The following is a 22381-nucleotide window of genomic DNA, read 5'->3' on the forward strand; positions in this document are numbered from 1 at the left end:
GTTACTAGAATTACTGCGTTATGAGCTTGTGGTGAACACGTATACCCTAGTTAATTTTCTCATCTTGATAACAACTGAAATTGACTTTTGTTTATTGATTACTTACTGAATTCATACAATTTGTTTCACAAATCCCCCCTTTTTTATTTGTTGTTTCTGGAAGTACTTTGGCTAATTGAATATAATTGTTGGTTAAAGTAAAGTCTAAACCATTTTCCTCGTGGGATCGATCCCAACCTACAAGTTAGGTTCTTTACTTGATAACGATCGAACTGACATTATTGTGTTGTAGTAAATTCTCATCCATAGTCCCTCGTCAATCATTCTAACTTTAAATAAATTGGACAATCATGCAAGAAATTAATTGTTCATTAAAATGGACCCTTCAGACACCAAAGATCAGTCAATCATAGTTGCTACAAATCACATTTGCTACAACTTTATGCTTTTGTATTAGAAATAAGCGCGGGATAGTCCACGACCTTCCAAACTACCCCGTGCTTATTTCTAATAATCTCCTACTAGCACTCGATCACTCAAACTCTACCAACAAGCTTGTTTTTCAAACAAGAAAATTTATCCAATAATGGGTGTGCATTAACGTCTCTTAGTCTTCTTTTCACTCGGGTGAGGTATAATCCTCTCATAAATGGTAGGAATTATAGTTCACAACTCAAAATCATCAATAAGCAAAAAGGAAATCAAAACCAAAAGCTTTGGTATACTTTTCTAAACTGATGAGTGGTAGATTTGCACTCATTTAAAGTTCATTTAGCTCAATAATTAGTGTCCTCAATGCCTAACTTTATCCTATTCTAATAGAATTTTGATGATTTGTAGTTATGAAGGCAATTGGACAAGGCAATGACTGATGTTTGAAAAAATGACCAAAAATACAAAAAGAAGTGCAAAGTGAACATGAAGGGTGGATCGTCAACTGAGCACGACCTCACCCAAATCGACAGTGCATAACACTTGTGTCTATCAAATAAGGTCGGCGGACACCAATAGAGAAGGCGATGCGCCGAATGAGATCGATGGTCCTGATGCACATCGCCTAAAGCGACAGTGTGCAATGCAAAGATTGAATGCTCGAAAGGTGAACCAATGTGGTATTTGGTGATTCGCCGAACATGAAAAGATGACTCAATCGAGTTTGTCAACTAAGGTTCAAACACTTGAAGCTTAAAGCATCACAAGGCGAGCTGAGGAGCAAAGGACAATGATAATGCATCTCAATCAAGCAAACAACGGGATTCATATAATCACTTCGACTATCACAAATATACGAGTTCAATAAGAGACTTAAACACTCAAAAATGACCAAATCAATAGGTACAAGTCTTAGTTGAGGTGTCTAAGCAAAATATGTGGATAAGTTTAATTGACCGTTGATGACTTGGACCTTTAAAGTAATTACATTATCACTCATCACTTAGTAGTTTCCTATCAGATTTTCTCCCATATCTCTCGCTCTCTCTCCATAACTTTCTCTTGCTTGCATCTCTCATCCCTCCGTCCTTCTATCTCCTCTTTCTCTCGCTCTCTCCCCTCACTTTTCTAGCCCTAGTTTTGTGCTATTCTCGGAGAGAAGAAGAGAAAGCAAGTAAAAATAAGTGAAACAATGCAGGACTATGAACACAATGAAGAATACATAGACAATAATGTCTCTCCTATTTTTAGTGATTCCGAGTCTTTTTTTCCTTATTAGATGACTTGAAAGTATTTTTATTGGTTTTGAACGTATAACTGTTATGTAATTGACAAATAGTCAATAAAGCGCCACTTGTTAAGACACAATTACACTAAATACATGTATTTATGCATATGTATATACATATATATCTGTTTATAGATATATGTACATGAATAATTATATTTTCTACTCCATCTTCATCTCGTTTTATTGTAAGTATGTATCTATGCACATGTACACTGGATACATCACAAATTTAATACTAGATAGATGTATTTATGGACACATACATTATCGATACACTAAATACATCAGTGCCCTCTCAAAATCAATATGTAAACTATGCACATATACACAGAATATAACAATGCATTTTTTATACCAGATACATAAATTTGATACCGAATACATCAGTGCATATTTGATATTGAATATACAGATACATGAAATAGTGAAATACAGATAAAGAGAAGTAGGAAGACGAAATACATTTACTATATAGTAGATACAATGTATCTAGAGGCAAATATAACGATATATATATATATATATATGTTAATTAGTCAATGCATCGATAATTTCAATGATACATATCTTGTCTAAGTTGTATATATATATATATATATATATATATATGTTAATTAGTCAATGCATCAATAATTTCAATGATACATATCTTGTCTAAGTTGTGTATATATATATATATATATATATATTAAACTTCATACATTCCAATATTCTTGGATTGTGAGCTAGAATAAAGTTAAAAAAAATAAGAATAAACAGTGTGAACCGATTAAAAAACATAAAAAAAACGTAGTCTGAGTGAGAATAAACAGAATTTTTTTTGAAAATATTATATTATCAACTTAGTGAAACGATTAAGAAACATAAAAGCCTAGTCTATAGGCATAAATGCAAAATAAGGTAAATCAATTCTACCTTTTTAGTCATACAATACAAAAGCATAAATTATATTTTATTTATGGGAAAAGGCATAAATTCACCCTTGAACTTATCTCGAAAAGTCAGTTACACGCTTAAACTATCATGACGACCTATTACACACCTTTACTATTTAAAAATGAATTTTTTTACCCCCTAAAACTGACGTGGCAAATAATAAAAGAAAAAAAGTGCGTTTAACAATAAATAAAGTAAAAAAATAAATTAAAAACTTTTTTTTACTATCACCCCAGCAAAATCCTCACCCCCCATCATATCCTATTTTAATGCTTATTCGATTTCACCATTTTCATTATGTTTGCTTTTTCTCTCCGGCTTTTTTGGTGATTGATAAAATTGATGATTAAGTTTAAAAAATAAAATATAATGATGGATTTGTTGGCGTGGGGTGACAAAGAAGCGAGAATTAAAGGTGGTGGAGAAGAAAAAATCGATATTGACAATGGTGGTAGTGATATTTGGTGGTGGGTTTGTACCTTTTGATGGTGATGATGTAATTTTGGTGATGAGTTTGTTTATGGGTGTCAAATTTTGTTGTGGATCTTTCTAATTTTTGAGGGGATAATGGTGATAGTATGATTTCGATGGTGGATTTGATTGTAGGTGGTGAAATTTATGGTGACTATTTTGATTTTTATGGTGAAATATATAGATTTGGTAGTAATATGGCGGCAATGGTAGTGGTTACATGGTGGTCTTCATTGAAGAATAAACAATTGAATGATATGGAGAATTTTAGTCAAAATTTGACATGGCATCTGATGTGGCAGTGACATGACATTGATGTGGCGCAAGTGTGATACACCTCCCATTGTAAGAGTGGTGCTACACGTCTTAGGGGATAAAAAATTCACTATTTAGTAGCAGAGGTGTGTAATAGGTCACTATATTAGCTTAAGCGTGTAACTGACTTTTCGAGACAAATTCGGAAGTGAATTTATGCTTTTTCCCTTTATTTATTGATGATGATGATTTGATATACATTTACACGAGATATATATATGATACACATTAGTGTATAATAAAGTTTTGTACAAATAATACTTATTACCCCTCTCAAGCGACGTATGGACTAAAAAACATAATGAGCTTGTCAAGAAAAGATATCAAGGAGATTAGTTGTAGGGCAATCAGCCCAATCAAAATCACTATATCATGTCAAATGATCAACTGAACCACCATGTATACACATCATGATTGAAATTCTATGCAAATGCTGTAAAATACGTTTTACTCCAATATAATGCTTAAAGAGTATCAAATTGTGGCTGTCCAACAAAACATATGAAGAATTGAATGAAATTTGTGAATAATTTAACAAAATAGGAAGTTGTGGCCGGCCGAAAAAAATTGTGAATAATTAAACAAAAGTAAACTAGCAAATGGCCATACATTGCAAATAATCCCCCATTTTGTCCTTAAGGAGTCCAATTCACAATTCCATAGTACTAAGCCTAAAGACTAAAATTACCAAATTGCTGATTTGTAAAATTTATTTGGATGCTTTGTTTTTAAGTGGGGGAGAGATAGGGAAAGTTAAATGATACCTTATATTTATACAAATGTAAATTAACAAATATAACCACTCAATCTTCATCCAAGCCACACCTTTTTTATTGACTAAAAAGACAATGGTTGCTTGAATTGCTAGTGTTACAACAATCATTTGCTCAAACTATTTTTGAGTTCTCCCAAAGTCAAACCCAAAATGTAATACATAAACCACTCAACACCAATCAAAATATATATATAGTATCATATATACTTCTTTGCCTTTCATTAGACATTAGTATAGTACACATGCATAAGATAATGCCACTAGTAGTAAACAAGCCAAAAGTAAGATAAAATAGAGCTCCCACCTTCTTCTTTGCTTCATTACAACCAAATTAACTCATACCATAGTTCATAAAATCCACCGTATTTCATCAAAATACACGCCTTAGAGGACTCGACGATGGGTCCTGACACTCAAGAGAGTCACATCATCGACCACAGGGCCACACAAGGAAACAAAATCATCGCTTCTCGTGTGATAGTAGGTGCTAAGGAACATGATCCTAGTCCGGCTAGCAGTGGCCTTGAAACGGAGGATAGCGCGCTTATAACCACCTTTTCCCATAGACTCGTAAGGGACTTTAAGTGTATCCCTTCCAGCAAAGGCCTCAACAATCATAGAACCTTCACAAGCATTACTTGCATCTCCAACTTTGAAACTAAGTTGATACATTTTGCCAATTGTGGTTCTTGCAACTTGAGCAATGGCACTTTCTTTACCAGCAACTAACTCTATGGCTCTCTTGCCATGTGGTACTGAAAAATGGTCAGAGTCTAAGTATTTCACTGCCTTTAGGGACTCAACCATCCATGCTGGCAATGGGGAATGGTCATCTTCAATGTTTGGTGGTACAAGTACTCCCCAACTTGTGTTTGGGAATATGTATGGACCCTCTTCAAAATCTCCATTTTTCAACAAATTCTCTGCATAGTAATTACATGATTCAACGATATTATATACATAGGACAGACTTATATTTTTGTTAAGAGCAGGGGTGAAAACAACATTTTTGCTAGCAGGTTCGACATAACTCAATAACCTAGTTAATTTCTGCCTCGTTGAATGTGTATAAATAATTTATTCAAAACTCAATAGACTGTTTTTTTTAGAATGCAAAATCAATAAACTTATGTGATTTGAAGAGGTTAAAAAAACAGAAAATAGAAACTCTATCGACAGGCACATGTGCTAGATATCCACAAAAACGACAGAAATAATCACCGACACAATAGTTGAACATTTTTACATAAAAACTTAAAATTTGTAGCATATGTAATACTCTCTTATTTCATTTTATTTGGCTCTTACATTGGAACAAGATTTATTTTCTTATCTATTTTAGCAAATCAAGAGCAATTTATCATTTTCTTCTAACACTTCATTTACCATTATAAATAACTACATAAAGTACTAAGTAATAATTAAATCTAGAATTCAAAAACATAATTAACAAAGTTAATTTAATAAAATAAACTCCTAATAAATCCTACTTTTTTTAAGAGGAATGGTAAATCAACATAGTCCAAGTGAAACGAAACGAAGGGAGCATATAAAAGGAGTACTATTATTATTAGTTTCGATTGAGTACTAGTGCATTGATGTATTATTAAATCTCAGAAATCAGAATGCAGAACAATATATTAAACACAACAAAGTTAGGAACTTGGATAAAATTAGCAATTAATTATGACTTATAAAATATACTTAAATGTGCAAGACATAAATAATGATATAGCTATGACCGTACGAGAATATAATCATATTACAGCTCTTTGCAATTTAATACCTAAATTATTACTCGAATTGAATAAATGTGAAAGTAGCATCAATAAAGGAACCTAAATGGATAAAGGATTAAAATTTGGGTCCCTTTTTTGCAACTGGTCCCAGCTGTACATGTACTTCAAATTTACTCTCTTTTTTTCTCCATATTAATTAAAAAATTCAGAGTACATAATTTTAGAGTGAGAAAATGAGATTTTTTGAGTAGAAATTAAATAGAAGAAAATGACCTTTTCAGATTTCATATGTTTATAATAATAATCTCTTAAATATAAAAAATGAAGAAGTAACCTTTTAGAGTCTGTGTAACCTAATTTTTTCCCAGCACACAATTTTTTTTAGAAAAATCTCAATGATCCAACAGCAAAACTAATGACTTTACAAAAGAGTAATGAAAATTCATGTGAGACGATTTTTATGTCCTTTAAATTATAATGATTAATATGCGTACTATTTTATCACACTCGCATATTAATTAAAAGTTAATAATGAAAGAGAAGTGTAAACCCTACATCCAGAAAAGCAGTAGATAAGAAGTGGTCCAACAGACAACATCATAATCATGCAAGGTCACATTTTATTTTGGGCATGTGTTAGTGTGTGACTATTCATCTATAGGTGTCCAAAACTAGATACTAGCACAAGTCAATATAATATATTCACCTAATAAATAATTGAATCATATACTAAATCATTTCAACATGTCTATTCTAGATTCAATATGTTTATCAATTATAGTCGGTGTAAATTATTATAGCTAATTCCTTCTCAAACTTCGTATCTAGTCAGATACTATAAAATAAAATAGATCAAAAGAAGTGAGACGGAAAACTTACGATTAGTGGCCCTAGGAGGATATAAAGTACGAATGGCGATCGAATCGATGAGAGGACCACAAGCAGGATCTTCCTCAACACCTGGATTATGAAGCAAGATCTCAACTTGGTGAAGTTCAGCTTGAAATGCCCAAGCATATGAGTCCCAACCACTGCTACTATACAATGTTTGGATAGGCAGTACTCCGAAATCAGGTGTAACAGATACGTTGATGCGTTCCTCTTGAGCACAAGTTCTAGCAGCACTGAACGTTAAGGAATAGTACATTCCTTTTGTAACGTTCAATATTTGCTTGATCGATGCTTCGTTACCTAGACGAACCGCGGCGTAGCCCTCGGGTACGACTAGAAGCATATCACCTTGTTTTTGGCCAGCTTTTATGTACTCTACGAACCCGGAAATTGACCATTCCGGTATGGCATTGTGCTTTAGAACCTCCGTGCCGTTTAAGTCCGCTTTCGATGGGGGTATTTCGAAGTTTCCATTCTTTAACAATCCTGCATATGTTTAAAATGATGAGTGAAATTGACTTAGACTCGAGATTCATTTCTTTAACTTATCTTAATTGTGAAATCGATTTATTGATATTTTTATATATACATTTGTATCATTTGAAATGGACAGAAATTCCCTAGAAACGATGAGTAATACTATTGTGAAAAGAGTCATCCATATCCAGGATCTAAATATTTTAAAGAGAATACTTCATCCGTAAGAAATATTTGGGAGCATATGATGGGAGAGAGGAATAGGTATCTCTGGAAAATTCAAATCCCAAAGTAGGGACAATAATAATAAGAATGTGATTACTCTTTGTCCCTATTATTGGTGCACCTATCCCCGTAAATATTCAAAATAAAATAGTCATATATAGTGATAAAGATGAAACTTTAAAGCAATTATGTAGAATTATATGCAGTATATCCAACCACTTAACTAATTAATCATACTCGCTTCCTCCTATTTTATGTAACATTATTTAATTAAATACAGTATTGAAAAAAAATAATTTAAGATTTGAGATCTAAAATAATATTTAGATATTTATGTGAGTGCAAAATATTTTATTAAAGACTAAAAATTTTGAAACTAAATTGATTTTAATTATAGTAAATGTGATATTTTCTTTGAGACGAACTAAAAAGAAAAAGTATCATATAAAATGACGGAGAGAATGCTAAAAGAGAGAAGTATTGAAAACAATCCTGAACTTGGCGCAAATTATTATTTCTCATTTTTGAATTATTGACAAACTTAAAAACATTTATCTACTTGACTAACTAAACTTAGATACACCCCAATATGCAACATAACATAACAAGTGGTCTCAAACTCTTGTAGAAGTATAAAACTTCTAATAAAAGCCGGGAAATGTGTTGAAAATAACCCTAAACTTGACCAGAATTTAGTGGTGTATTTCACTCATGTTGCAAGATCGAGAGTATATTTAATTTCAATTAGTCAAGTAAATGAGTTTTTTAAAGACAATTAATAGTTCAGAGATGAAACTAATAATTCCGCCAAATTTAAAGATATTTTCGATACTTGCTCTACACATTTTACTTGTTAAATTTAATAGTTGAACTAATTGACTATCTGAACTCTCATGGTAAGAATTTGATTTTCTATATCATAATCCTTTCTCCCAACCCCCATGGAAAGAAAACATTTAACTCGTTGGGTGCATTAATTTTGGCGTCCTATGTTATATTAGGGATGAGCCAGCTAACGCACAACCCATAAGCAGCTGTGAAATTAACCTAACTTTCTCCAAAAAGTGTCATGTCTTTTCCCTTTACTCCCAAATCCCAATCCCAATCACAAAAATAAAATCCTACAGAATTAAATTGCAAGACTTTGATGGGTCATTTTTACTCATAAAATCCAAAAGAGGAGTCACTAAAAAAGTTACTCAGTAAGCAGTATCATGTGCACAGCTCGTGCTACACTACTTGCAGCAGGTTTCCCTTTCAGTTGAAATGACAGCAGGCACATGCATACCTCTTTAAGCAAATCATTCTTCTTGCAAAAACCCAATCGATAATAAACTTCTCACCTATGCCTTCTAAAATTCGCTAAATTATTTGTTTTGTTTCAATTTATACGATATTTTTTTCTAATATTGCAATGGATAATAAACTCTCATTCGAAATAACGAAAATGTCTTCCATTAACAATTTAGTTCAGAAATGCCCCTAGCATAAATACTTTAATCTAAAAATATGTGTATTTCCTATTTTAAAACACTATATTAAATTAAAATAGAAGGAGTATAAGTTAATGTTATTGTTAACAATAGGAGTAAATATTTTTGGGTGATAGAAGAGTGAAAAACTTTTGTGCATTGGAGGTCTGGAGTGGTGAGTAATTGGTTCTATGTAAATGACAAAAATGACCTCCAACTAGCTGGTTTGTCTTGGACTGGTTGGTCATTTAAAAAACTGACGAAACATTTATCACAGAAATTAAAGGCCTCACTGTGATATTCATAACTGACTCTTGCTACCAACCCATTAGTCATCTACTTTCCCAATTTTCTTCTTCAAATTGTCTGTTTTTCTGTCTTTCAAGTACTATTAACTGCTTAATGCTTATAATCAATTCACTGACAAGTAAAAATGGACAAAGTGTTACTATTCTAAGCTTTTCAAATGTGACTCTAGTTAACTATCAAGTTTGAGTCCATACATATGCAATAGTCTCTAATGTTAGAAAGCGCTTTAGTCTCTAATATGGAACTTTTTGGCACGAATTCGAATTAAGTTGGACTCCAACGTAATTGAAACCAATTTTTTTTTAAATGTGACTCTAGTTTACTCAATTTCTTCCCCATTGTTAAACTGAAATCTCAATACATTATCACAATAACAAGCTTTCAGTTTAACAATACGAATGTTTAATTTCCCATTAGAGTACCAAAAAATCATTAAATAGCGAGAAAGGACATATGCAAAGAGATTATTAAAAAAATTAGCAGCAGAAGTAGACATTGAAAATTATGATTAATGGAGTTAATAAGGAATAATTAAAAGAGATTACCATCAATAACGGCAAAGGAAATGTTGGAAACGGCGCACAATAGCACGAGCAGCAGTATTACTGTTGTTGAGCTCTTCATTATTATTATTTTTCTCAACTGGTAAAGAAGAGGGAGAATGGGTGAAAGAGGAAGAAGAAGAGGACCGATTGGTTTGATTTGAATTCCCGGGTTCCCCTTTTATGCATGTTTACTTTCATTAAGGCCCTTTCATTTTACACATATTGCATATCTGTCCTTTAGATGTATTTAATTTTTTTTATGACCAAACACTAATTCGTAAATAATGTGAAATGTTTTTTTTTTTGGAAAAAGTGAAAAGTTTGCATGGCTAAATAGGTATTAGGGTGTGCATTGGTCGGTTTAGTTTTATATATTATTGGTTTGGTTTATTGATTTTTGGTTTTTAAATACGCTAAATCAATAAGATATTTTTTATCGGTCTTCGATTTATCGGTTTTGATCCTTAACGTTTGATTTTCGATTTAATCAATAAGAAAATGCTTATAAAATAAATATATGACTTCTCTAATAAATTTGACGCGACAAGACAATAATATAACTTTAGAAATGCTCATAAAATAGAAACAACAATGACAAACATGAAAAAAACTATACATGTGTAACACAAAGAGAAATTAAGAGGAATAGGGTTCTTACTTTAGGTTTTGACGGTTTATATAATGTGAAGTTGTGAACTCAAAGTCACCGTGAAGTATGAATTGAAGGCTAAATGACAAAGACATAACTAGTAAGATATTGAGATTAATATTTAATATTTATGTATAGGTAAAAATAGTAAATTACTATAGTCATAATGGGTTATCGGTTTACCCAATAACCAGCGGCGGATCCAGAATTTAGAGTCTGTGGGTGCCAAATAGACTTATCGATTAAATTAATTTTATATTTGATTAAATTATTCATCTTTTCGATATATATCATAAATCAATCAATAAAATATAAATAAGATATTACACTTTTATTGAGTATTTAATCAAATAAAAGAAAATTCAAAGGAGTAATAATGTAATTAATTTAATTTAAGTCAATAACAATTATAAAAAAATAAAATAAATTGTGCCAGCTGTTTTTCCTTAAAAAACGTGCTTGGAGCTTTTTTTTTTCCTTAAAAAACGTCTGCAGCAAATTTCTCAAAAAAATAGGTACAAATGGGATTCGAACCCGCAACATTAGCCTTCTAAAGTTGCCCTCCTACCATGGCACCACAAGCCAATTTTGTTCTGTGGGTGGCACGCTTTATATTTATATAAATATTATATATATATACCTATGTATATATAGAGTTTCCGTCAAAGTTCGGGGGTGGCGTGGCACCCCCACACCTCTTCATAGATCCGCCCCTGCCAATAACCCAATATTAAAAATCAATATCGAACCGATAATTCGATAATTTTTTTTTTATAAAATCATTAAAGGACCGCTAACCCAATAACCCAATAGCAATAAACCAACACCACTTTTTTCAGATTGGTTTATCGATCGGTTCGGTTTTTGCACAGAAATTACGTACTCTACTTTTACTTGTCACTTATTTCTAAAATTGATTTTCATTTTTACCTGTCATTTTTGATATATCAAGCAAAAACAATTATTCCTTTTCATATTTTACTTTCAGCATTAAATACTTATTATCAATCATTTTTCAAGACTTAATATTACTAACCATCATTTAATAGAGATATTTTGATAAAATACTTACATCAATACTGTTTTCTTAATAGATGTGTCAAGTCAAACAGTGATAAGTAAAAATGAACGAAGGGTGTAGTAAATAATTCCTAGGTTCATGAGATAAGGTGAAATATTTTAAAATTAAGTTTGAAGTGAATTTTTACTTTTATTTGATTGAAAATATAATTAATCTTTCAAAATAAATTTATACCTCAAATTTTATATTATTTTATCTTACTTAAAATGTGAGATAAATTAGGTCCAGGATTAGCCATACATTTTTTGAGAAATTTTTCGGCAAAGTTTGTTTGGTTATAGAATTTGTCTAGTTTTTGAAAAATTTCAAAGATCAAATCTCAAAATTTAAAAAAATATTAGCTACTCATTGTATTATTAGTAGTTTTTATTAAATTATTGTGTTATGATCTTTAGATAATGTATTATTTAGTTCTAAGAAGAGTAGTGTTGTGCCAAACATAGGGATATAATGTTTTTTTAAAAAAAGTAAAATATATTTCTAGAATTATGACAAAACACATTTTCAAACTTTAATCCAAACTTCACCCGAAACTGATTTTTCAAAAATATTTAAAAATTTATGATCTAAACTAGCTAATTTGAGATTATAATATTGGGGTAACAAAATCAATAAACCAATTGTTATTATTTTGAGAACACTCCCTTTTTTATTTATAAAATATGTGATCGGATATGAAATTTAAGAAAACATATTTTAGAATTTATGATTAGAATATAATTTGAGATTTTTGTAATTATCAAAGCATGACATTAAATATAAAATAAAAATTCAATTTTTTTTTCTTCAAAAGTATGTCATCCGAATAATAAGAAAATACTCACGAAATTGAGTAGAGGTGAGGGTTTTAGATAATGATGAGTTTACCCCTTTTTGGATTTTTATTATTTCTTTCATTTTTACTAAACTTGTTAAAATATAATATTATAATTTTTTTTTATAATAATTGATATTTAGTATTAAGTCTTGAAAAATAATTTGACAATTAATAATTAATACAAAGATAAGATATAATAGATTTTTTTTTTTGATATATTAAAAATAATAAATAATAAAAAATTATTTTAAAAATAGTGAATAGATAAATATGAAAATAAATAAATAAATTATTTTTACAAGTTCTACAAATAGAAACTATTTTGGTGGGGAAGATGAAGACAGAAGCTGGATGGGAGTCACATGGTGTTCTCCCCCCAACCTGGTACAAAGCATCTAAAGGCATGACCTTGACATTTTTGGCATTTTCTTTTACTCCTAAAATATTTTTTTAATCCAATGAAAAATATTAAAGATTACACATGTTCATAAGATTACCTAGTGCATAAAGAGGAAGGGACCAATCAAGCATATATAGATAGGCTAATGGACTAGTTAGAGGACCAATTAGCAAAAAATTAAAATAAAAATGCGTGATTGATATTTTTGAAAGCTTAATGTTATATATATATATTTTTATTTAAAAGAAACGGAATAGGTACTATGTTGCTTAAGCTACTCTCCTTGTGTAATGACTTTGTAATTTGATATTTTCTCCGTTTCTATTTATATGTCACCATTTTAGATTTTACGTGCATTAAGAAACTAAGTAAGTTTATTATTCTACCCCTATTTAATTTTTTTGGAACTTAAGTTTTCAATCACTGAATATGAATTAATTTATTTTGATTAATTAATTTAACCAATGAACTTGAATCATTTACTTAACTTTTCTAAGTTGGTCAAATGTATATTTTCAAGGCTAATAACTCACAAGGATAAAAAGGGAACAATATGGTAATTCATGCATTGATTTTATGAAATGACAACTATTATGGACCAACTATTTATAGAAAATGATGACATATAAAAGGGATGACATTGATTTTCATATTTCTCTTTCATTTAATGAGGTTATTAATTATATTATAGAGTAATAATGGAAGTAACTTTTAATTTATATCCTTAAACAATTTTCTTAGAAAGTGTACCATACGCCAACAATTCACTTAATATGACTAGAGACAGTAAATACTTTGATTTCTTTTTTAATAATTAGTAAGTGTTTTATTATGTGTATATGGTTGAGAAAAATATTAATTTTATTTTAAAAATTAATTAACAAAATAGACAGAAACCGACCTAGTAAAACATCGATTTAATTGATTTGATATATACTTGTATCTAAAAACTTGACTTAATTAGTTTGGTCATCTTTTAAATGAAGAATAATTGAAATCGAATCATGTAATTAACTTATATTACTGAAATTTTTTAGGAGTAAAAACTCCATATCGTTGATCGTCTCGTTTCATATTAGTAATTCTTCTTCATATTTATAGCTTTTATTTGCTAGAAAATATGCACATTTATTTATTTCTCTCTATGGTGATTTCAAGTAAGTGCATAAACAATCTTTCAATAATAGTCATAAGGGGTCGAAGTTGTATATCAACCTTGTTAATAAGCTTGACAATAAGTAGTCACTCTATTTTCACTTCTAGTGCTCCATGTCCCATTTTTTTAGATAATAATTTAGTCCTTGTTTGATACTTCATAGTTTTTATTATTGTTTCGAGTGAGTCATATCTTTATTATAAGATGTTAATATTATATTTTTTTTAAAATATCTCTTAAAAAAGCCAACACTTTTTATCTGAATCACTTTGTATTTAGTTTTATCTTTTCTGCATTAGGTGAAGATCAAGCTATTAATTTAACTTGTTTAGAAATAAAATTTTGATTGGAAATACTTTACAATTTTTGTTTGCAAATAACACATGTAGGTAGATATTTCTTTTCAATAAAATTTCTTTAACATTCTATTTATATATGTCACATGATTGAAATAAAAAATGTGCTACTACAAGAAAATGACATGTATATATGATTAATAATCTCATCAATTCTGTTAAGCCTTGATTTAGCATTCATAGTATTAAGCTTGCTTTGTGAGATGAACTTAGTTTATAGTACCATCATAATATTGACTCAATGAACTTCGTGACGAGTTAAACTTGCTTGACATAAATTTTTATGTCTTACAAGTCATATGATATATTTGAACTTTTCAAAAATTCGATGTTTCGAGACACTAATACTTCATCTGTCATTTGAAATTGTATTATCATCACAAAAATCTTCTTATGCAAATTTGATAATATTTTTTTTCATTACCTATTTCAATACAAGTAATTTTATCAGCAATACAACATTGTTAAAAATAAAATAAATAAAATATTAATTGTATCGGATGGATTAAAGGAAAGAAACTACATAATCCAGATATCAATCCCATCCAATACCACATCAATTTTTTTTTTAAAATGTGATCTGATTAATATTAAGACTAATTAACTTTGTCGATGAGTGGCCCATAATTACACCACCAATCAAGCCAGAAATTTATCAATTTCCCATTATCCAAACTCCATTTTACTCCCTTAAGCAAAAAATTAAGCCTTAGTTTTCAAAATCTTTTCCAAAAATAATATGCATTATTCTTTACTCTTAGGTAATTAAGAGTCTGTTTACATTGTTGTAGGAAAGCTAAAAATACTTATTTTCAATTTTTGTAAATATATATATTTTTTTTAAATCTAGGTGTTTGGATAATTAATAAATCCGTTTTTAAATAGAAGTAGAAACAATTTTTCTGTTGTTGAGAAAAAATTAAAAATTTCTACTTCTTAAAAAAAAAGTAAAGCAGAAGAAGAAAATTATTTTTTTAAGACCAAAATATCTATGTCATATGTACGTATTTACCAATATATCCCTTATATTTATTTATTTTTATGGTGAATTTTTTGTATGTAGTGATTTAATTTGTGGAATAATTTTTAAAATTTATTTTGTTTGATATTTTTAATTATATTTAAATCATCATGTAAACCATATATTAATAGTTTTTTTTATTCATATATAACATTGATTGAAATTTTGAATATGTACATTTTAATTTAATTAAATCTTTTATAATAGATGTTTAAAATAATTTCTCTTTATAAAATATACTTAATATTAAAAGTGCATTGATACTTGTCTTTTTTCTTAATTTGCCTCTTAAAAATATTTTTTTAAAAAGATAAGTTTTACAATCTGCTTACCAAAACATTTTTCAAATGAATTAGTCAAATATAAATTATTTTTTTCTAAAATATTTTTCTAAAAAACAATTTCTAAAAAGCATTTTTAAGAATAAACAGTTTTTAGCAGAACTGCCAAATAAGCACTTAAACTGATAGAGATTCATTTTGGGATGTAGTTTTATCACATTAATCAAAAGGTTATTTGAGTTTGTTGCCATTTAAAAGACATTCTGCGAGCATTGCAAGATTAATTTCACTTTCTTAACCATGTTTTCTTTTTGTTCTTACAAATACTACTGTCCCATTTAACAATGTGTTCTTTAATTTAGTTCTATTTTTAAGAGAAAAAAATTCATAATATTTAATTTGATTTGATATATTAGAAAAGATCGAATTAATATCCAAATAGACACACTCAATCTCATATAGGAAACCTGATTTCTAGCTTTCAGCAACTGTATATGAAGTGATGTATAAATAAGAAATGACTTTAAAATCGAATGCACTCTTCAAGATCCTGACCGTGTCATTTAGAAATACATAGTTTGTTCTTTGTGAGTGAGTCGCTACAAAATGAATTATTTTGCCACAAACAAGGGGACAAAAATCAAAAGAAATCCTCCTATGGATTACCATATATTTTTTTAATTTTGTGTGGGTAGAAACAGAGCCGGATCCACATTCATATGTGGGGTGCACGTGCACCCGTTCACTTCAGAAAAAATCATGTATAATATATGTATATTTATCTTGAGAAATTGACAAAAACTAAGATATAGTTAACAATGCACCCATGAGGAGTAGATGATTTCCCCTGTGATGCAAGTACAAACTAGAGAAACTACTCATGAGACCAGTGTTTGAATCCAGCTAAAATCCTATTTCTTTATTTTTATTTTAAGTTTATTGATGCACCCGAAATCTTCAAATCTGAATTCGCCTTTGGGTAAAAAGTCACAAGTTAATAAGGGTTTGGTGTGGGCTCATAATCATGAAAATACCCCACAAAAGAGAGGAAAATGCTAGGAAAATGTAGCTGACCTAATCCATGAAACAAAGATCATGGCCTGTTTTTGGGCTTTCTTGAAGTTTCAACAGACATACTGGGCCTCATTTATTTATGCATGTGGGCCGGTTTTCTACCTCAGCCTCACTTCTCTCTTTTCCTTCCTTCACTCATGTGGTGGCAAAAAATTACTATTGTCTCATTAAAATTTTCGGCTAAAAAATGTTCAGTGGTTATTTTCGATTAAACCCATTAAAAAAGAAAAAATATTCAATGACTACTTCTAGTATTTCAATGGAAATTTATTTTTCATCATTGGTTTTTCGAGTGAGTTGATTCCGTGAAAATAGAGTGAGAAAATTATGTTTAATAACATAAATTTTTCATTGATTTATGATGGAGAACTATTTCTAATAGTAATGTGATAACAAAAGAAACAGAAAAGTAACAAATTTGAACACTCATAACAAATCACTATAGTTGCTAGTATATATATATATATTATCGACTAGTCTTTTGATGGACGATTATACTATGTAAAGTTCCTCCAAAAGAAAACTTTGGACACTATTTTGTCTTCAGCCCAAAATTTGAAAAGTATTATTTTGCCCCTATCACCTTTCTTGTTCTTTTTCTAGTTTTCCTTTTTGTATTTCTATTAAATTAATAATTCATTTTCTGATTTTGGATTTGTTGGAGACAAAAATAAGATATCTGTCCTGTAGTAAATAGTCATCCTTATATCATTGCAGCAATGTCGGCTGAAAAAGATATGCATGTGGCCAAAAATACAAGATTTTTTCTTATATAAAGTTGTTTTTCTTTAAAAAATAATCTTTTAAAATAAAGTAAAATAAATAAATAGTAGATGGATACAAAATAAGCTAAAAGGCAAAATTTACTCGCTATTTTGACTTCTCTACAATTTAATAACTCGTTATACCATGCTAGTTATCACTATTCGTACTAAGTTACAATTTAATATTTATTATAGAGATTCATATGTAATTTTCTTTACGGTGGCTTGATTTATATATATAATTTTTTTTTAGTAATAATGTATAAAAAGCTTGAAGTAGTAATAAAATTGTTTTGTGGTTTACTAACTTGTAAATAAAGTAGAAATAAAAGCACTAGCTTGGATATAGAATAGGCAAAAATATAGAACAATTTCTTTTATTTTACAACTTTACATTAGCCGAATTTAAAAATTATTTATGGTCTCTCGGAAGTTATTATTATTCCTGTTATAAGAAATATAATTTAGACTTTTTTTTTCATTTTTAGTAAATATTTGTAACAATTGATGTCTCTTACTATGTATCGATGTACGTATATATAATTCCACCTGTCATTTAAAAAAATAATAATCATGTAAATAAGAATAATAATTTGATAGATAATTATGTATTGATAAGCATTTTTAAGTAGTGAACTTATTTTTATAAATAAGTAATTGTGCATTTGAATAAAAGTGTTGAAACTTCTGATAAGGAGTTTGTTTATTTGATAAACAAGTGCCAACAATTTTTTTTCTCTAAATTTTAGTAAATTGACAAAAATATTCCTCTTTTCAAACCAAAAAAATATAAATTTTTGAAACATCTTTATATGAAAAAGATGAATAACGACATGAAGTTGAGAGGAAGTTTCAAAATTTGTTTTGCACAAAGTATTTTGGGTATTAGAAAATATATTAGGATAAAACAATAAATATGATCAAATTATCGCTTGTAAACTAAAAATCATAATTAGCTTAAGCAACCAACTTATTACTTTTACCTGATTTTAACATATAAACACTTTATATGTTTACTAATACTAAATATATAAATAAATAAATAAATAAAATAATAGTTGTCAATTTGACTTGACCAATAATTTGTAAACTTAATCAAACACCCACCATATATTACACATAAAATAAAATATGAAATAGAATCAACTCTAGTTGGATTTTAGATGGAATTAACGAGGCAAACGTCTTTAGTACCTTTTTGAATTAATTAAATCTAAGTTGTTTAGAATTAATCACATAAACTTCTTTTGGTAGTGCTTGCAGCAGCATGTCTCTTTCTTGATTGACTTTTGAAAATGCTCAAATAACACCAAAATCATTTAATAAAATTCATAAGAAACTTATCCCTAATTAGATATCCATTTTTTCATATATATATTTTTTGGTGGCACGGATACTCACTATATCCTTTAGGTGTGCACAATAATGTAATTTTTTTTTGTGCGATAGCACATAAATTATATCATTAAAGAGATCAATATATAGCACTAAACAAACTCTGTACGACGAATTTGACTTCAAAGAGCAAGCCGTGAAAAAATGACATGTAAAAAGGAACGGAGTAGAACAAAATATTTTTAATTTGCATCTCTAATTGTTTGTTTTCCCTCACAATATTGTAAAGTGAAGTTATGGTTTAATTCTGAAAAAATAAAAGAGCATTATTAGGAGACAAATGTATTGAATAGCGTACACGTGATATGACTTTTAAGCCTCAAGAATTTGTGGTCCAATTAAAAAGAGTCGGCTATATGTCATTTTCTACCTATACTATACCTACCAAAAAGAGAAAGAAAAAGAAAAAATTGGAAAATTTAGGTCACATTCTACTTTTTTTTCCTTACTCAGGCGTCCAGTATCCATATTAAAGTTTGAGTATTTCATATTCGCATCACATAAGGCCCTATTTGGGAAAAACGCTCCCTATTATCCGAAGCTTAAATCTAAGACTTCTAATTAAGAAATGATCGAGTAGCCCTATCTAGTATATCGTATCCTTTGATAGTACATTCTACTTAGTTATATTCTCAATATTTAGCAAGTTTTCTTGTTAAAAATAAGTGGTTTACATTGAGATTACCTTAAAAAGTATAGATTTACGCTTTGTTTGGAGGTTTGTTACGTATTGTTTCATAATATATTGTATTGTATTGTATTGTTTTAATGAATACAATGTTTGGTATAGATTGTATCATTTTCCGTCGTTACATAATGTCACACATCCATAATTTGAGTGATAAATCTAAAAAAAAGTAAGGTACGGGATAGAGCTATTATGAAAAAGTAAGGTAAAAGATAAATATTATTATTAAATAATAAATAAAGACAAAATGAGAAGAAAATATTAAGATAATACCACGATCACATCAAATCAATCGTTACATAAAATGAATCTTTTCATCGTTACGTAACAATGAACTTAAACAATACAATACGATACGACCTATTATAACCATCCAAACAAGGTGTTAGTACTTTACTATTGGAAGGCTATCTTTTCCCCATTTTGATTGGAGGAAGATATGTGAAGCATTAATATAACTAGATACGTTTGGATATGAATATTCTATTGAAAAAAATAAAAACTTTTATGGTAGGGAGCTGCTAAAGGGGACGATTCACTTTGACGGTCTGTCACAATTCAGGTAAAAATATCTAGTAATATTCTTTATGTAAAATGACTACAAATAGCCTATTTTTCTTCTAAATTTTTTCCATTAAAATATATTTCTCTATTCACTTTTACTTGTTATATTTGAATCTAACACATTTAATAATTAGAAAATAATAATTGACATAGCTATTTTATCTCACTAATTCTATTAATTGATATTTAGTTTTGAATATTCTTAATAAACAATTTAGAGAATAAGTAATTAATATTAAAAATAACATTAAAAAAATAATTTTCTTGATACGTAAAAAACTATAAATAAAAATGAAAATTTATTTTTGAAATACTGAACAAGTAAACAGAGGAAGTAATTACTTTCAAGAATATTTTTTACTAAGGGGAAAATGGAAAAATTATACTCAATTATATTTTAATTTTCTAAAATGATAATCACTTTATTTGTCGCCGGTCTAACTTGCGATATCCATTGAGAAGCAATGAATATAGAATGATAACTTTATTATTATCTCCTCTAATTATTACAAGTCATCTAATTAAATATTGAGAAATAAATAGTACTAATAATTCAAATAATAAGCAAACAATTAGTAATAATTAAAGAGTTTCAATGATAAAAAAGAAGAAGAGATTCTGGTTAGCTTGTTAAACTGGGTTTTAATAAATGTGTATATGCATAGCCACAATCTTAGTTGATCATTATATTAAAAATAACTTTTTCATAATATTTGATCACTTTATTATATTAAGAAAATATTAATAATTTTTTTTCTATATTACCTTTACAATTAATTCTTTTTAAAACTGTTCACATTTATTTGTAAAATTTTCAAAAAATATTTTAAGAGCAAATTAATAAAATTATATTTTTATTTATGATTTCTTAAGCATCGTACAAAAATAAAAAATCATCAACTTATATAAAACCAGAGGGAGTAATTTAAGTATGTAGCCTTATCCTCCTATCACGTGTTTAACCATCTAAGTCTTTTAACTTTGACATATTTTTATCAATATATTTCAAATATCATTTTTTTTAAAATAACGTTCAATTAACTAATATCAGATAAATTGAAACGACGAAAAGAATCATGACATGAAATAAAGATATCATTAAAATTGCACGAAGTATTGCATGCATGAACATATGCAAATGAACATGTTTGCACATGGGGTGTACTTAATTGCTTAGATTTTGCAATCATAACTAACAATATATAAACATTTATGTGGGGAATATAAAGTGTTAAATGTGTGTTCGTTAGGTCATGGAAAGTACGCGTCATCACTTCAATGCCACACATATTTTCTGCTGTCAATTACTATCAAACTATGAGAAGAAGTGGGGTTGTATATTATGTCAAGGGGAAATGAATGATCAATTTACTTAAGCTACAAATGTGACATATTACCAAACAAGTAATATGTATCTGTTGGAACCATTTTATTTATAGTCCTTACTAAAAATAGACGAGTTTTATTTTTATTTATTCTCAATATTAAAAAATGTGACATAAACAAATAATGTTTTCCCTTCGGATCACTTTATTCGTCATATTTATAAAAACTGAACGGTTTAGAATAATTTTTTACTTTTATTATAATGACTTTATCCTTTTGAAAAAGTCCTCATCTGTTAAAGGCCAAATTTTTCTTTAAGAAGCCATCAATTCTTTGAAGATAATATCTATTTATTGCGCCTTTTTTAATCCTAGGTCTTTCCTTGATGAAAGTTTAAACAATAAGGAAGTGGTTCCTTCGAGTAAGAAAAATGTACTATTTCCCATATTTGGTGACTTCCATTCTATTAGTCCGTTTGAGTTGACTTCGAAAAAGTAGTTGTTAAGTCAAAAATAAAAAGTCAAAACTAAAATGACTTTTAAATCAAAAAAATAAAAAGTAAAGAGAGATCTACTTTTGTTTTTTGACTTATTTTAAGTCATTTTTGACATTGTCAAACACTTCCTAACTTATTTTAAGTTATTTTTATATTTGTCTAATACTTCCAAAAGTAAAAAACTGACTTAAAAGTAGATTTGACAAACTTTTAAGTCAATCCTCCAAACACCCCTTAGTACTATGATGGCCAACCAGAAGAAAATCCATTTTCATGGGTAAGCTATCGAATAAATTAATTACCACCCCTTTGTCGGTTAGCCAAGTACGATACTAAAAATAAATATACAATTTTAAAAAATAAGAGATAATTGCAAGAGATGCATATAACCTTTCGTGGCTTTAACTGAGCTCGATAGTAGACCTCTTGGATAAT

General features: G+C 28.8%; 1 protein-coding gene and 1 non-coding gene across 2 annotated transcripts; both read right to left on the bottom strand.

Annotated features, from left to right (window-relative positions):
- Positions 1-1303: 1303 nt before the first annotated feature.
- Positions 1304-1361, bottom strand: MIR8031 (microRNA MIR8031). Its single transcript, NR_127194.1, has one exon. It is a non-coding gene; the product is annotated as a microRNA MIR8031 (primary transcript).
- Positions 1362-4254: 2893 nt separating this feature from the next.
- On the bottom strand, positions 4255-10043 carry LOC102598357 (uncharacterized). Its single transcript, XM_006364216.2, has 3 exons — positions 9879-10043; positions 6839-7336; positions 4255-5143 (listed from the first exon to the last, which is right to left on the bottom strand). Exons 1-3 carry the CDS (start codon positions 9955-9957, stop codon positions 4605-4607), a joined length of 1116 nt encoding a protein of 371 aa, XP_006364278.1. The 5' UTR covers positions 9958-10043; the 3' UTR covers positions 4255-4604.
- Between the last annotated feature and the right edge of the window lie 12338 nt (positions 10044-22381).

The sequence above is a fragment of the Solanum tuberosum genome, unplaced genomic scaffold (assembly GCF_000226075.1).
Source record: "Solanum tuberosum cultivar DM 1-3 516 R44 unplaced genomic scaffold, SolTub_3.0 scf00487, whole genome shotgun sequence".
Taxonomy (NCBI): Eukaryota; Viridiplantae; Streptophyta; class Magnoliopsida; order Solanales; family Solanaceae; genus Solanum; species Solanum tuberosum.

Coding starts and splice junctions, on each gene's coding strand:
- LOC102598357 (XM_006364216.2), bottom strand. CDS start 9,957: ATGAAGAGCTCAACAACAGTAATACTGCTGCTCGTGCTATTGTGCGCC. Junction 7,337..9,878: donor TTCCTTTGCCGTTATTGATG/GTAATCTCTTTT, acceptor AAACATATGCAG/GATTGTTAAAGAATGGAAAC. Junction 5,144..6,838: donor TCCTCCTAGGGCCACTAATC/GTAAGTTTTCCG, acceptor ATTACTATGCAG/AGAATTTGTTGAAAAATGGA.